The sequence below is a fragment of the Eurypyga helias genome, unplaced genomic scaffold (assembly GCF_000690775.1).
Source record: "Eurypyga helias isolate BGI_N326 unplaced genomic scaffold, ASM69077v1 scaffold37177, whole genome shotgun sequence".
Lineage (NCBI taxonomy): Eukaryota > Metazoa > Chordata > Aves > Eurypygiformes > Eurypygidae > Eurypyga > Eurypyga helias.
This window is the reverse complement of record NW_010261703.1, coordinates 8,200-24,063: the sequence shown is the minus strand read 5'-3', so window position 1 is coordinate 24,063 and position 15,864 is coordinate 8,200. Positions and strand designations below refer to the sequence as shown.

Below are 15,864 nucleotides of genomic sequence, written 5' to 3'. Positions count from 1 at the left end.
TTATCCTACTCTGATTTGATGGGTAACTCATTAAATTGATTTTTCTCCCCTAGGCGAGTGTGTTTCACCGGAGACCACTGCGGGCGAGTGAACCCTCCAGCCTCTCATATCTTCTCCTCCCCCAGGGAAGGAGCTGCCTGGTCTGGTATTACCAGCTGAGCCTGAACCAGGCCAGTGGGGTCCTCCCGTCCCAGCCTGCCCCTAGCTCATCGCCCTTCTGCTGCTGCAGGTTGAGGTGAGTGTCAGCATGACAAGGCAGTGCTCCCGATGAGTGTGAGATCTGCCCACACATAACCCCCAGCTGCACGGCTGTCACACAACGCTGCAAGCCAGGTTTGGTGCATGAGCAAGTGATAAGGCAAAGGAGTGTTTGCTATGGTCACAGATCAATTCATAGGCTGCTGCTAAAGTCTGTAGGTTTGATTATTGATTTAGATGGGCTATTTTGAGGTTTTTTTTCCTACAATGGGTTCAGTCAGATGTGATGGCCAGTTTGGCCATAACTGCAGCCACATTTGTCAGCGAACCACTTCAAAAAAAAAGCAGCACCCAGTCCTACAGTATACGTTTACATCTTTCAAATGTCAACACCCGACATGAACGTCAGAAAGATTATTCTAGCTAAACTTAATGATACATGAAAGTCCTTGTTGATTATCCTGCTTAATAATACTGAGCCGGTTTCTGCACCCCAAGTGTGCAATGGCTGGCACCGGTGCCTGGAGCTGTTAATTGCAGTAAACTGAAATAGTTTCTTGGGAATCTGGGCCACGTACAAATGTACCTTAGTGTTCCCAGGTCTGGCTGCGGGGGTACGCTGGCTAACGTTAAACTGCTTGTTCCTTGCCGCTTCGTGCAGCTGCTAGCACCTATCTGATTCATGAGCAGTATTTTACTTTTGATTCTGCTTACTTCAGGGTGATTCTGCCAAAGTACTTGTTTGGATCTGAATTTGATTTGTAATCATCTAACAATTGAAGCAGGTATAATTTATATGTATTTTAAACTGGTCTATTTTTAACTCTAAATATTAGTTATTTACAGTACTGAATAAAAATATTTTGGAAAAGGACAGATTCTTATTTATCTACTTATCAAACTGGATGAATTGTTAATCCTACAACCTGGCATTCCAGTCTGAATCCTCAGGCTGCAATCAAAACTGCAGTTAGGATCCTACCCCAGTTGTTTCTGTCTTAATAGATAAAAATGCCTGTACAAAGTGTATTGCAGATCATAAGATTTTCATTGATTTTCAGTATTACGTTACACTAATTTATGCAAGTTCTTGCTGTATAGACAGAATTATATCTTTATTAAGGTTTGATAAGTGTTTCCTCACTTAAAATCTCACCTGTAAAAGTTTAGCTAATAAGGTAAAATTTTATTCAAACCACTTAAAATGCAACAATCAATTTTCTGTTAAAAACTTTAAAGCTTTCTTAGCCAAAACGAAGTCTAAATAAGGCCCTGAAGTTAATACATATTGAATACACTTAATGTATTTCTCTACTGCGACACCTTTTAGAGACATGCTGGTGACAATCATTTAAGAGATCTAAAGGAAAAAAGTACCTGCTGTCAGTAGTACACCTCAAAATCTGTTATTACTCTTAGTCTTATTTTAAAATCTCTAGAATGGAAAGAAGTTTAGTAAGTTCAGTCAATATTTATTTTCTGCAAAGTAAAATCAAATAACGTTAACGTAAACGTACGTAATACATAAACACTTAATCCATTAAACCTGTGTGTACCATGGCACTGAGCTTCCAGCAATCATGTAAATGAAAACAATGCTGCTTGCCAATGATAGAGGTTTTGAAATCAATAAATACATGTGAAAACTAGAGGACAGTTCACAATATAAAATCATAGTACCTAAAATCAAATGCTACTGTACGTTCACACAGGAGCTGCTCTTTACCACTGTGTCGATGTAACAATTGTCACTAAAATGCCCTCTAAAAAAATAAACTGCTTTGTTAATAACTACTATTACCTAAAGATAGGTAAATCATGCCAGACAGCACAAAATACCGTAACTGGAAATTGCAAAATAATGTGGTAGGCCCATCTAATTCTTCAGCATAACTGCAGAAATCAAGAGGGATTCTCTGCTCCTTCCTTAAGACTTTTTCTTTTTTCTTCCAGTGTGTGTTTAAATACTTTTTTCAAGGTATTGTAAACATAGGGTCCGTTTTCAGAATCGAAGCTTGTCTAATAGAAGGGAAAAATTTCAGTTCAGTTGTTGAATAGATTCCACACAGCAAAATGCAAAGTAGATCACAAACATTTTTTGAAAAAGTTAGTTTTCAGATTTACTAATGAAAGTGTTTCATGATACTTAATGCAAAGTATTTTCCATTTTATGCTGACTAGACATTAAAACAAACTAGTAGAAGGAGAAATGTCATGATTGTTGTAACAGGTGACATGTCTGTGGATTTACAAGAGGTTAGGAAGAGTATGATGAACATTCTGTTCAAATAATTTCACTGGCTGAATCTGAGAGCAGCTCCGAGCTGAGCAAAAGCAAGCTTACCCTGTCACTGTTGTTAAACGATTGCAAAATCAGAAGTTACTTATACACATCCAGTATTAACGGTCCGAAACATAACTAAATTGCAATTTAATTTCATAAAATGATTTAACATGATGGAAAGACTCCAAGTAGTACAGAATCTACCAAAGCCTTTGGTAAGATACTCCCAGTGACTAATTATTGTCACCACTTTAAAGTTATCTTTTCCCTAATTGGAAGAAGCCCATAAATTGGCAGCGATCCAGAAACAGAAAAATGAGACTAAAGGATTAAGGCTGTAGTGACAGCATTTAATTTTGCCAAGAATATTTCCTACCCTTTATGTGGGCCGTTTATTAGAAAATGTAAACTCTGAAGGAGATAAGCATGAGAACACTAAGTGTGAAGGAATTACTGTAACTTCACACAGAGGCCTGCTCTGTTGAGTCACCCTTCGTGATTTAAAACAAATAAACACGATGTCATGGACAAACAGTTACTTGCCTTAGTGAAAGCTTTAATAGCACGAGCAAGTAAGGCCTCCTCCACATTAGTTGGTAGCATTTGCAAGTTCACCACACAGTGCAAAATGCAAAGGATAGTCTGACACTGTTCCTGGTGGGTAAAAGGAACAGCAGCTCATTAGAAGAAATACTCTCATAAAAAACATTTCACTTTCAGGTTTGGTTAATTGCTGGTTAAATATCAGACTGTGCCTTCCAGTACTGAAACATTCAAATGTAGGAGCTGGGCAGGGAGCTTTCCGAAGCCTAAAGAGCCTTTACATGGTTATCTCAGTCATGATGGGAGAAACTCTTCTCGTGTACTGCAGACTGCTGAGGGAATTTCTGGGAGGTCAGGTGTGCATATAGAAACCTTTTTTTTTTTTCCTGAGGTCCCCTACACAAACAGTATCATTCATGTGAATTGGCACAGAAAAAGTGCGATTTGATCTTTTCAGCCCAAAATACTGTGCATGTTTAGGGCTCTTTCCCCAGCTAACATAGGATGATCTGCACCTCTCTCTGTCCTGCCAAGACTCCTTCACCGTTAAAGGAAGCTTGCAGGGGATACCTGGGCGGTGCTACCGAGGATGCAGAAAGGGACTAACAGTATCTTTGTGGCTGCTAGTTCCCATGCCTCTTCCAGGAGAGACAGATCTCCACACCGGCAGGTCACTTAACAGTGAAAATTAAATTAACACTTCAGGGACTTCTGAGAAAAGCAGCTAAATATGCACCAGTACATACAGGGGCCAACTGGCTGGAGAGAAGATTAGTAGGAGAGAATCTGCGTGTCCTAGCACATTCAGAGTTGAATGTGAGCTGGCAACAGGCCCCTGTGGTAAAGGCAGCTTAAGAGCATCCTGGGCCGCACTGGACAGAGTTGTCAATGGAGGTTCCACCTCTGGAATGCTGGGTCCAGCTTCGGGCTCCTTGTTAAAAGGAGGACATCCAAATGCATGAACAAGTCCAGCGAGGGGCCACAAAAATGGTTAAGGGACCAGAGCATCCGTCATACAAGCAATCTGCTCTAGTTAAATCTGTTTTGAGCAGGGTGGTTGGACTAGAGGGATATCCAGAGGTCCCTGCCAACTCAGCTATTCTGTGATTCTGAAATAATATAAGGTGTTTTTAAATTTAAAAAAAAGTAATGTTATTCATTTCCCATTCATTTATAACAGGTGACAAGCGGTTATTTTTTCATTTAATACAAATAGAAAGTTAAAACTGATGGAGTGGAAGAATGCTGCAGGCAGAAACATGGTGTTTCTAGATGAACTTGGGAATTCTGAATGTCACGTCATGAACATGGTGACTGCACATGAAGTCCTGACCCCCTGTTGATTAGAATTTGTATTCTTGGATATCTGGAGGCTGTTAAAAGGGGCCCTATTTTCTTCATAAATACTTCAGGGGAAAAAAATACTCCCAAATAATTAGCAAATGAATTTATGTAATTAAGAGATCAAGAATAGAGATAGTTTGGGGTTGGGTTTTTTTACGTTACATCTAACCCTTTGGGGAAAGCACAATTAAACAGCTACCTTTTTTCACAGGGATTTCAGAATACAGACGGCCACAATTCTGACTTATGTAGCAGAATCTGGCCTGGCTTCTCATTCCTTGAATTGGCAAACCTTTCCTACTCCTTGCCCCAGCCCTTCCAAAGCTGACGGATTAAGATATTTGCACAGCAAGAATGACAACTATTCATCCCAGCTGCCAGGCGTGACTAACGAAAGCCACAGATCGAGTCACGGAGAAAAGGTTTCTCATCTCTGCCTCTGGATCTCAAACTGTAGCCTTTGCAGGGAAATATGCTGAAGTTGAGCTCCAACTGAACGGTGTTCACAGCTGGTATCTGGTATTTCTCTTGCAGTATTCATCACCATAGTACTGATTACAAATCATACTATTCAATACCAAAATAATCCTCAGTATGAGTTTTAAAGAGATTGAAGTTGCCTTTTAAAAGTGCGATTTCCTTGCCTAAGGGCCAGAAATTAGTAGTTTAACACACGACACATTAACAAAATTTACTTGGCAGTTAAAGAATGGACATACATAATATCTACCTTTCTCAGTAAGTAAAGTGCATCCTGTGCTTCTGCGCAATTTTTTTCCAGCATGTCAATATCATCTTTGGATATAATGGGTTCTTTCAGCTGCTCTATCCAGGACCACATCAAGCTACAGAGGATGAAAGGATCTCTCTCGGTACAGATTTTATCCCAAGCTCCATCTCGAGAATTCAGTTCTTTCTTAAAAAAAAAAAAAAAAAGACAAAACAGAACTGACAATGCATCATCTGTTTCCTTTTGCCAACATTCTCTTTGACTGCAGCCGTACTTGGTTGCTTACGTTCCAATAAAAAATGAAGACTGAGGAGTTACAACAAAAACCTGCTTCCAACATCAATCCGCAGTAATACAAGTGAGTCTTTAAAACAGAAGGATGAGATAAGCAGCGCAGAACCTACCAGCTATCTACTAGAATGCACAAAACAGCTTTGGATTCCAACTTCAAATGTTGCTAGGAGGGTTTAGTTTAGAGAAGAATCAGTTAAGTTTCTACTACATTTGTTCACTTTTACACACAAATCCTCTGATTAGTTCTGAGAAAGCACTAATTAAAAACAACACAGACCTACCTTAAAATCTGTAGTATTTTTATGCCACCAGCAGCCAAGTTACAACCCCAGATAATTGCATCGATTTTTATAAATTAGTAAAATTAATTAACACAACCAGAAACAACATTCTACCCTCCCACTAAAGCCCTGTAGGTGCATTTTTCTTGCTTTTGAAAGAACTGGCCCATAACTGACGAGTACAACCACTTAGTGAACTACAGTACAAAGTGGTGCCCCAGTGTGCCATTTGAAAGCACGTGGTGGCATTTTTGCCATTCTAGGAATTAACCTAGGCGAAATACACACAGCCCGTAACACTGAATCAAGTTAAAAATTACCTGCCACATTTCTACCTTCTGCTTCACTTCATCCTCTCCCAGAAATTCATTTATGTCTGCAAGTGCTTTTGCTGCCAGAACTCTTCGGGCTTCCAGACTTAATTCTGACTGCAGAACAATGTGTGGGATTGTCTCTGAAATATCTTTGCTACCTTGGCTTTCATATCCAATGGAAAAGTTTGCTTTAGAAGAAGAAGAGGAATCAGAGTCCTCGGAGACATAGACTCTTCTGCTATACATACTAGTCTTGCGGTCTTTTCTACAACCGATCTCGTCGGTAAAATTACGCCTTGACGTTCCAGGTTCTCTGGTATTGTGAAGAGATGCGAGACCTGAAGAAAAGGTTCTGCTGCGCTGTACTTCTTTGGTAGAGTTCCTTCTGTGATAAAGTGAGGATCCATCTTTCCGTCCATCCAAATTAAATTTACCTTGACTCCAAAACATGCAGGTATTACGCACTAATGCTTCTTTGTTTAAATCCAGCTGTGGCTTTTGTTCGCCTGTGGCAGAACTTTCCTCACCACTGGTCTGCTTAAGATTGCTGCACAGTAATATCTGAGCAGGTACTGTCCATGCAGTTTCTCCCTGTTCTAAAAGAAACTCAGTTCTCCTCAAATCTGACTCACTGTAGCTTAGACGCCTTTTCAGATGGGTAAGAGGCTGAAGGCATTCAACATTCCTTCTTTTCCAAAGAGGATCACATTCATGTCCCAGGGAGAAAAGAGAATCCTGAGTCTCAAAAGTGGATGAGTGGGTGTGGGAGGAGTCTGATGTGTCACTGTCCTGCCTTGCGAGTTCTCGATCTAGCTGCGTGGACACCAACTGCGAAACAGTTTTTTCAATTTCAGTGGAGAGATCCGGTATGTCTAACAGTTCTGCCTCTATCACTTGTCTGTTTTCAGCCAAGTCTAGCAACAGTTTGCAAACGAGATGTATAAGTTTTGGCACGTGTTTGAGATGCCTGCTCTCATAACCATGGAGCAGATGTCTCTGGCGGGTCAGGTACTGGGACAGCGTCACAGTGTGCGCCTTGGGCTCACAGCATGCAAAGACATTTCTCAGAGGAACCAAAAACTGCGTGAATTCTCTGATGCACAGTAACTGCCCTCTAGTCTGAATAGAATTAGGCCTTTTTGCTCTGACAAAAAGAATTGCTTGATCAGCACTCATTCTTGTTGCAAAAACTAAGTAGCAAGCTATTAGAACACCTGAAAAACATAAAACCAAGCGTTAGTTGAAGAGCTGTCAGAATAAAACAAATGTTCAGTGGAACTTCAGGACAAAAATTAATATAGGTAAAGATACAGGCTTTATGCCCTCTATTACATGATGCTGCTACGTGAGTAAAAGTGCGTTTATTGGCCCACAAGATGGTAAAGCCCATTCCCACTACACTCTGAGTGAGAGCTAGTTTCTCATGGCAGCATCTCAAGGAGTTCCATCGTTTCCGAGCAATGGTGGCTTCTACAGGAGAGACACAGGCAAAAGGTCTTAAAGGGACAGAAGACATTTTAGCTGCTCCACCAAATCTACCTGATCTAAAAATAAGTGGCAGGTTTGTAAACATGTAATAAGTACTGGAAAATGAAAGTATACTAGGTGAACTTTTCACATCAAAAAGAAGCTGTCCCATTTAAATGTAACAAGGAATTATTATACAGATTCAAAAATTTTCTACCCTTGTGGGTTATTGTTTTAATGTACTAAAACATTCTTCCTGCCATTCAGATAACTTTCACAAATTTGTTTAGCATTTTTAACCATTTTATAGATGGAAATCTTGCAGTGATAATGCATCTAAACTAATTATTAATAATTTATAACAACAGACTGCTTTTCATTTAAAGAAAACCAATTCTGTTGATCTTGCAGTAAAGCACATACCTGTCCGACCGAGTCCTGCGTGGCAATGAACAGCGACCCTCCCTTCCTGCAGCGCGAACGCCATGACTTTTACCATATCAAGTATAGTAGTGAGAGATGCCACTCCATAGTCCTTCCATCCAAAATTATAAAAATAAACTGAAATAAAAGGAGAGAGAGTTCTTTCCTGTCATACCAAATGTGAGTTTTTCAGTCCCATATGCAGAGGAGAGGTGACTAATAATACATAATAGTACTAAAGTGCATAATGGATCTTGGAATCTGACTACACATTGTTTGCAAGAGACTATTTTCCCATTTCAGAGTATGCTTGCTAGTGAAATATGATAAAGATCTGTCAAACTAAGGTTCAGCTAGAATGTCAAAGGTGTAACAAAACTAAGTGATTCATACAAGAATTACTGTGCTAAATACAGGCACAGGGTCATTTTTTTGTTTTAGAATTAAAAGCATTTCTTCAGTCAAAAGCTGTTTCTTACAGAGAGGCACTTTTTCTCATCTTGCCATAATATGAAAACACAAAGTTACTGCTGATACAAATGTGCTCAAATTACATAACCTTTTATAGTCCAGATAAAATAAAATTAATTGCACCAGAACCCGAAACACCATTAATGTTTTGAAAGTTTGGGAACTCGGAAGAAAAAGAAAAATTTAACCAGCTGTGGTCCTTTCTTTTATCTAAGCACCTACATACAAACCCTCCATCTCACTCTACATACATCTGATCATGGATAATGTCTAATTCACCCTTGGTTATATTTGCCGAGTTTCATGTTTACATTCCATTTTGTGCAACATTTCTTCTGTATCTGCTTTTAACACACAAGAATTCAAGTAAAAATATCGTTAAGTGCCAAAATCAATAATTAATGAGGCACAGCAGCGGGAGTGAACTTACTTCCAGCCTCCATGAAAGCCTCAGGAAGGTAGGTGAAGCCGCTTTCTTGTTCCAGTGGATTCCCACAGCTTGCATGCTCCCCAGGACGCTGAAGGTTAATTATGGTTTTTATGCCACATCTTAAGGAAGGAATAGATGAGTGAAAGTATTATACGCAGCCAAAATTTCATTATCCCATATGCTCTGAAACATACCTTTATTCTTAGTGGAGAATAAATCTTTACCTGTATATTGTTAGAATGAAAGGATTTTTATCAACAATCCAAATCTATGTTGACAGAGAAAATGGAATGGGAATTACACTAGTAATACTTACAATAAATCATGACTAAATTTGTTACCTTTCAAACTGCTCAATAACATTGTACTTTTCAATTAATTCTGTTGAGGGTCGAGCCATAGCCAGTATGTTATCTGTTATCCTGAGAAATTAGAAAAGTAGATAATAATATTGTTATTAATAATTTACTGGATATTAATCTGTCAAAATTTAAGCTGATATAGATACTACATATCAAAAGACAATTACTGGAATTGTTTAAATGCCAGGCCAGTGAACAGACTGAAAAATTCCTTTGAACAGAAATCTGGACTCAGGTCTCTGTTTGGCCCTTTCAGTTCTGTATGCCTCTGAACAGCATCTGCCACTACCGAAAAATCGGCAAGAATGTAAAGATACATTTCATGTGAATATTACTGCATCTGAATATGCTTTTGAACACACACATTATTTCATCTTCAGACCATGTTTTTACTTTTAAATTCTATTATGGACACATTTTAATTCATTTGCAGTTTAAATTTTAGCAATAACTGCCTACAACCTAGAATAGGTGTTTTTATAATTCACAACAGATAGATATTTATGCCTGTGGCTCCAAATCAAACCTGCTGTAAAGAAAGAGAAGTCTTCCATCATGGGCTATGTGAAACGGCCACTGATTCACTGTTAAAACTGTAATTCTGAATCAAGCTATCACTTTGTTTATACTTAGGAGTAGCTGATTTAAAACAAAACCCCCATTATTTCACTTTGAATCCTCTCTTTTAATAAATGCAATGGATGCAGTTACATTTAGTGAGAGCAAATGCTGCTTATTACCAGGAAGAGTAGAGCCCTTTAATGGCTTGCTCCTGGTCACTCCATCGAGCTGGATTTTCATACTTGCAAGCACGTCCACCACATGCCATTGAACACTGCATGTGACCAGGAATGACATGGCGAAGGCGCTCCCCTACTTTAGTATATTTTGCTGTCGGACGCCTCGAACTTCCTACAACACAGGCAAAACCAGATTTAGTGAGGAAGCTTAGAAATTCACTCCACCTTAAAAGTGTCAGTTCAACCTTAAATTGATGAAGTTACAAACAGCATAAATATATGAAGATTCATTTAAAGCTCCTTTTTCAACATAGACTTAAATAAGGATTCTGAGGAGAAAAAATTCCTTGGATTATTGCAGAAGTTGTTTTTTTCTCACAGTAACTTTGTTTTTTTCTGATGAAGTCGGAGGTGTGTGATGTCCTTTGCAATAGAAAAAGATTTCACGGTCCTCTTCCACCTGAAATCAAAAATACCTTTCCATATACTCAGTGCATGTATGAACGTGTACTTCCGTTCGAGCAAAATGTAAAATACAGGCAAGAAAATTTACAACCCAGTATTTAATGCATATGTATATAAAATATAGTTAACAGAACAAAAGTATATTCATTTAATACCAAGAAAATACCCAGAACTGCCAACAGTCGTAATGAAAAGTACTTTACTTTTTTTTTCAGGAAAAGTGGCATCAAGCTCCTCGGGGCTCAGAGACGACACCGCCACCATAACCCGGTGAGTCGATGATGAGAGCACCTCTACAACTGAGCTCCGGCGCCTCTGCATTATGCGAAGAAGGGGATCGGAGGAAGAATGCCTCCGACCCTGGAAAAAGTTGCTAAAAATACTCACTGCTGAACGCCTTCGGGGTGAACCCTGCATGACTGCCCAGCCCCAGCTACCGCCTAGGAAGGCTGCTGGGGACACACTGGGAGGAAATCCAAGTTGCTAGCGCTGAAGTTGCGGAGCTGTGTGCATCCTTCTGTGTGCTCCAGCAGCCAGTCAGCATGGGCTGAGCTGTCTCCATAGTAACTAACAATGAAGGCGCTGCTGCCAGCTATCTTTGGGGCTGCTCCATTCTATAGGAATTGAGTCTGTTTGGGACAAACTGTTCCGCTGCTTGATGAAAACAGTTGCATTTCAAGTAGATAATTTTGCAAACGGACTGGGAACAACCAAAACGTTTTCCATAAACAATGTGAATATTCAGTTAGTTGTAAATAACATGCATTCCGAGCTCGCTGATACAAAATACGACATTCAAAAGAACAATTGAAATGTAGCTGGAGGCTCTGCTTCCTAACAAATCTGTAAGTACATTATACTCCCCCACCTCTTGGTTTAACATTCCACAGCCACCTCTCCTCCTCCACTTAGTTGCTCCAAAATGCATCATTAGCTCGGTAATGATTGGGATTAGTGTGTTCCCACTGAAATGGTTCAGTACATGATGAATTGTAGACTGTTCACTCTGGACCATTCATATCTCCTAACAAAACACAATTTGTTATTCAAAACAAAAGGCTTGGCTTTTTTCAGGGTACAGCTTTTTTTATTAAGCAAAGCTGTTAACCCTACAGGCTGAGATAAAGCAGATTCTAGGGAGGAGGAGATGTATCAGTTGAGTGCTTTAGGCTTTTGAAGGTAGGTATTAGGTGGCAAATTGCCTCCCACTTTGCTTCCAGTGTGCTAAGGAGGAGAATGAGCTGGCCAGAAAGATTGCAGCACTCAAAAGCACAAAATTCTCTTGCAACTATGTGAAGAACAGACTACAGCAACCCTAAACCAACTTTGTCATCCGACTGTCTGTGCATTAGACTGCACGTTAAAGACTGGGGAAATCAAGAAAACCCACCATTATTTGTCCAATAAGCAAATTAATCCTGATGCATTTTCCTAAAGACAGATATAATTTTCCGTCTGTTTTTGTAGTACAAAACCAGTAATGCTTACAGAGGAATTCACATAAGAACAAGCTCTCTTCTGATAAAACTTCATCAGGCAAAAATCTACTGTTTCTTCCAGGTACTGAACAGGAATTGAGCAACTGAATTTTGCACACTGCACCCCAGCTCTTAAGAAGATGTGGCAAGGTTTGCCTGAAACACCAGTAGTGATGTCATATGAGAAAATGTTAAAAGTTGGCTCTGTTGGCTGTTGCCACAAAACTCTGACTATTCTAATTCAACAATAAAGCTGGTATCAAGAAGTGAGGGGATATTTAAATGTGCTTTTACTTTGGGGGTTGGGTGGAAGAGAAAAGGAGATGAAAAAGGCTACCTGAAGTGCTACCTGTATGATTTGTAATTACTTATATTGCTCTCTTATATTTAACTCTTATTCTCTTCCCAGAAACTTTTCCTCAGTATATATCAAATGATAGTGGAGCCAGAAATGAGCAAGATAAAATGCTGCACATCATTACTGAATCCAGCAGGGTTTGCAAGTACTCACCCAAAACAGTAAGAAAGAATTACATCCCATAGAAGGTTAAATAGCTTATTAGAGAGAGGTTTTTTTCTTAAAGGTGTGTTTGGGCTTTCAGAGAGGTAGGCAGTTTCTGAACACAAAAATCAGTTTCTTCAGTTAAGTGAGTCCTGAAAGTTACAGAAAAGCTCAACATATTAACACATCATGGTGATGATAGTTAAGTAAGATAGAAGGTAATGCAGTTTGGTTTTGTTATAGGCATTTTATGGTTATAATTTGGGGATAATATATCTGGGGCGTTTTATTTTCTATAGAAATAGGGGTTTTTTAGAATCTCTCTAAACACTTTTTATGAATGGCATATCAGCGAAAATTATTACCTGAACTCATATTTGCAAGATAGAGACTGCTCTCTAGCAACGAAGAATACGGTAGTTCATTTTGCAGCAAGACTCCTGCAGCCATCGCAGTACCTGTTGAAACAGTAATATATTCACTGAAAATCTACAACAGAAGCTCAAAAATGCAAAATAAAGCTGACTGCCTGGCACTTGATTATAGAGTTGTCCAAGGCTTAAGATGTGGACAATCAGACATGGACTGTACTTTCTTTTTTAGTGTGCAGTCATGTTCAAATTCAACAGCTTCACTGTCCGTCCTCACAATTTAAAGTTTCATTGACCGTGTGTTTCTAGCTCTACAGTTTGGCTGATGATGTACTCCATGTGTTTCATATGGACAGGAATCACTCAACTAAAAGCATTTAATATAATGCCCTTTTGATTTTTTCTCAATTCAAAAAGTAAACAGATGACCAGAGATCTTGAACTGAAGGGGCAGTTTCAGCAAAGCTGATGATACGATGGCAGCACAATTTCTAGATGAGACCATTTATCATTTCAGTTGATACTTGCCAAACAGACTGTCCACAAGTTATATGCTTTCTCTGCTCTCTTCACTCCTTGCTTCCTCTGCTGGCAAGTTTGAAGTCACATACAGGAAGATTTTCCTCTAACAAAAAACTGAACACAAGAGCCTGCCTAAGCAGAAAAACGTTCTTCTCAGGATTTAACTACCTTTCCTCATACGAAATAAGTCCTGCTGTGAAGACCTTGTGTGTGACAAAGAGAAATCTGAAGGAACACTGTAAATGTGAACAAATTTGTCAGTCACTGTGATGTTTTAGTAAACCATTTACATGGCTCGAGTGGAAATTCTTACCCACTGTTAAGATTACCATGCTGTTTCTCTTATCTCTATAGGAAAATAGTTGCACGTATAACAAAAAAGCATTTTTTAAATACCAAACTAAGTATGTCTCTGCTGTATGTGTAACTACTGAAACATTGCTAAATAGATAAAGCTTAGGTCCCAAATTCTGCAAAACCAGAATTAGGATTCAGCAGCACAAATAGTGTTTTAAAAGACAGATTTGCTAAAAAAAAAAAAACCAACGAAAACCAACACCACAAAACAAATCCAAGTATTTTGGCGATTAGGTGGCATAACAGTCCTATGCTGTGCTGAAGTGTGGTGTTAACTGCTTGCTGTTCATTGTCTACCTTTTACCTGTAATTCTGCAAAATTGTTTTTTAAGTAAATATTTAAATAGATTCAAATAGAATTTCATTCATTGGGATATTACATTATCTACCACATATTTGAATAAACTGAAATTATTCTTCTGACAGTGCTAGTGGACTTTATTCCACATCAAAGTCACCTAGGACAGTTCTGTCCTTTTCAGGATGCTTAAAGGTGACAATAGAATACACATACACATTAATAACCCTTTAATACTGCTGCATTAGTCACTTCAAAAGATGAGAATTATGTTTGTCTGTGAAAGCCAAAAGACCTTTTGAAACTTCAGTGATGCTCAGAAATGCATTCCTAATGTAAATATATTAATACGAATTAAGATGACTCTTCATAACGATTAAAGAGTATCTGGAGCGTTTTCTACTCAGCTACTTGACTGTCTGACTTTGCACTTTTAAAAGTCAGTCCCTTCATAAACAGACAGTAATATTTGCATATGTAATTGCATTCTGTTTGGAGAAGCTCCAAAACCTCCATTTTTTTCCCAGTGGACTTTGAAATCAGTAAGGGATGGCTTACATGATCACAGGAAACTTTGTAGCTAAATCAATTATTTTATCCCCAGAAATTTTTTTCAGAGTCAATAGAGTTGAATTAACAGAAATTGTTGGTTTCTCTCTCTCAGAAAGTTTTCTTAAAAAAAAAAAAACTTACTAGCTTGTCCAGGTAACATACAAACATTGGAAAATCTCAACATCTCATCATATGGGCAGCAGAACCACCACCAGTATCACTACTTAGTTTTCCAATTTTCTAATACTCAAGTGCTAGAAAAAATGAGATGAAATATCAGAGAGATTTCCATCATCTAAAACTGTTACTTTTTTTTTTTTAAACCAGAATTCAGGCTGACAAGAACTCTTAATTGAAAAGGGAAGGGATGGAGATGAATGCAGAAGATAATAAATATACCTACAGTATTACAAAATACCAACCAGATCATTCTAAAGAGCAGAGGTAAACAATGTGTATATTTGCTATGTAACAAATTAGACCTTCCTCAGATTTATTGCAGAAGACACACCAAATCCATACTTCCTGTTCTATGTAACCAGGCATTTCCAACTGACTTAAATATTTTTCCATGTGCCTTTCAGTCTGCTAAATGTACTTCCTGAGAGCTGTTTTAAATTCCACAGTGTGATCAATATGAACAATTCCCTTATATTTATGACTGAAAAAAAATTAAGTAAGATTGTGACAAATCACTTTACAGACTTATATTGCACTCCCTTGTACAGATGTAAATGTTGAAATTTGGGACAGGAAGTGCTGTTTCAGTGTTGATGCTACTAGCAGGGGGTATTACATTCCTGCACAGATAAAAAGAGTAAAAATAGTGCTTGGGTAGAAGAAACAAGTCTCCTGATTCTTCTATGTCCAATATATTTTTAGTTTTTAAAAGACCCTCCTCAGCATTTTGTTAACCATGAACACACTGGCGAAGAAAACAAGCCTGATGTTTTTCCAGGTCACGGTACTCATTAGCTGTCAGAGGGAACTGAGTCACGTGCCTTGTGGCAATCACGATCCCACCTTAATCAGATCCGCTCCGTTATCTGACATGCATTTCTATTGCCATGACAGCAAAGAAGCTGGTCTTTTAATCCCTGTTTCCCAGTTCACGAAATGGAACAGTGTCTCAGGTGATGTTCCATCTCTTTATGGTTTATCACTGGAAGCAATGTCTTAGGCGTGCATAAACAACACAGCTCATGAAACCAAAACGTAGTAAAAACAATGCTGTGGTGTTGGCTGACTGAAGCAAATAGCAGCACCACACTGCCCAAGGAAACAGGGGTCTCTTGAAATCATGTTACACCGTCAGATGTCAGGCACTAAGGGGGATATTTCAGGAGGTCCTCTCCAGGTGTGGATTTTATGCTTGTTTTGGTGTATATATGTATTTTTTTGAGGTTGGGGGCGGGGGGGTTCCCACTTTTGAGCAAAC

General features: G+C 38.8%; 1 protein-coding gene across 2 annotated transcripts; it reads right to left on the bottom strand.

Annotated features, from left to right (window-relative positions):
- Nucleotides 1–2,100: 2,100 nt before the first annotated feature.
- On the bottom strand, nucleotides 2,101–12,776 carry PTPDC1 (protein tyrosine phosphatase domain containing 1). Of its 2 annotated transcripts, none has more exons than XM_010155467.1 (9): nucleotides 12,692–12,776; nucleotides 9,882–10,053; nucleotides 9,121–9,201; nucleotides 8,780–8,898; nucleotides 7,879–8,016; nucleotides 5,995–7,202; nucleotides 5,100–5,285; nucleotides 3,026–3,136; nucleotides 2,101–2,217 (listed from the first exon to the last, which is right to left on the bottom strand). In XM_010155467.1, the coding sequence occupies exons 1-9, from the start codon at nucleotides 12,774–12,776 to the stop codon at nucleotides 2,101–2,103; spliced, it is 2,217 nt and encodes a 738-aa protein (XP_010153769.1). The 2 variants fall into 2 exon arrangements, with proteins under 2 accessions (XP_010153769.1, XP_010153768.1); XM_010155466.1 differs by lacking the exon at nucleotides 12,692–12,776 and adding an exon at nucleotides 10,550–10,773.
- Nucleotides 12,777–15,864: the final 3,088 nt, after the last annotated feature.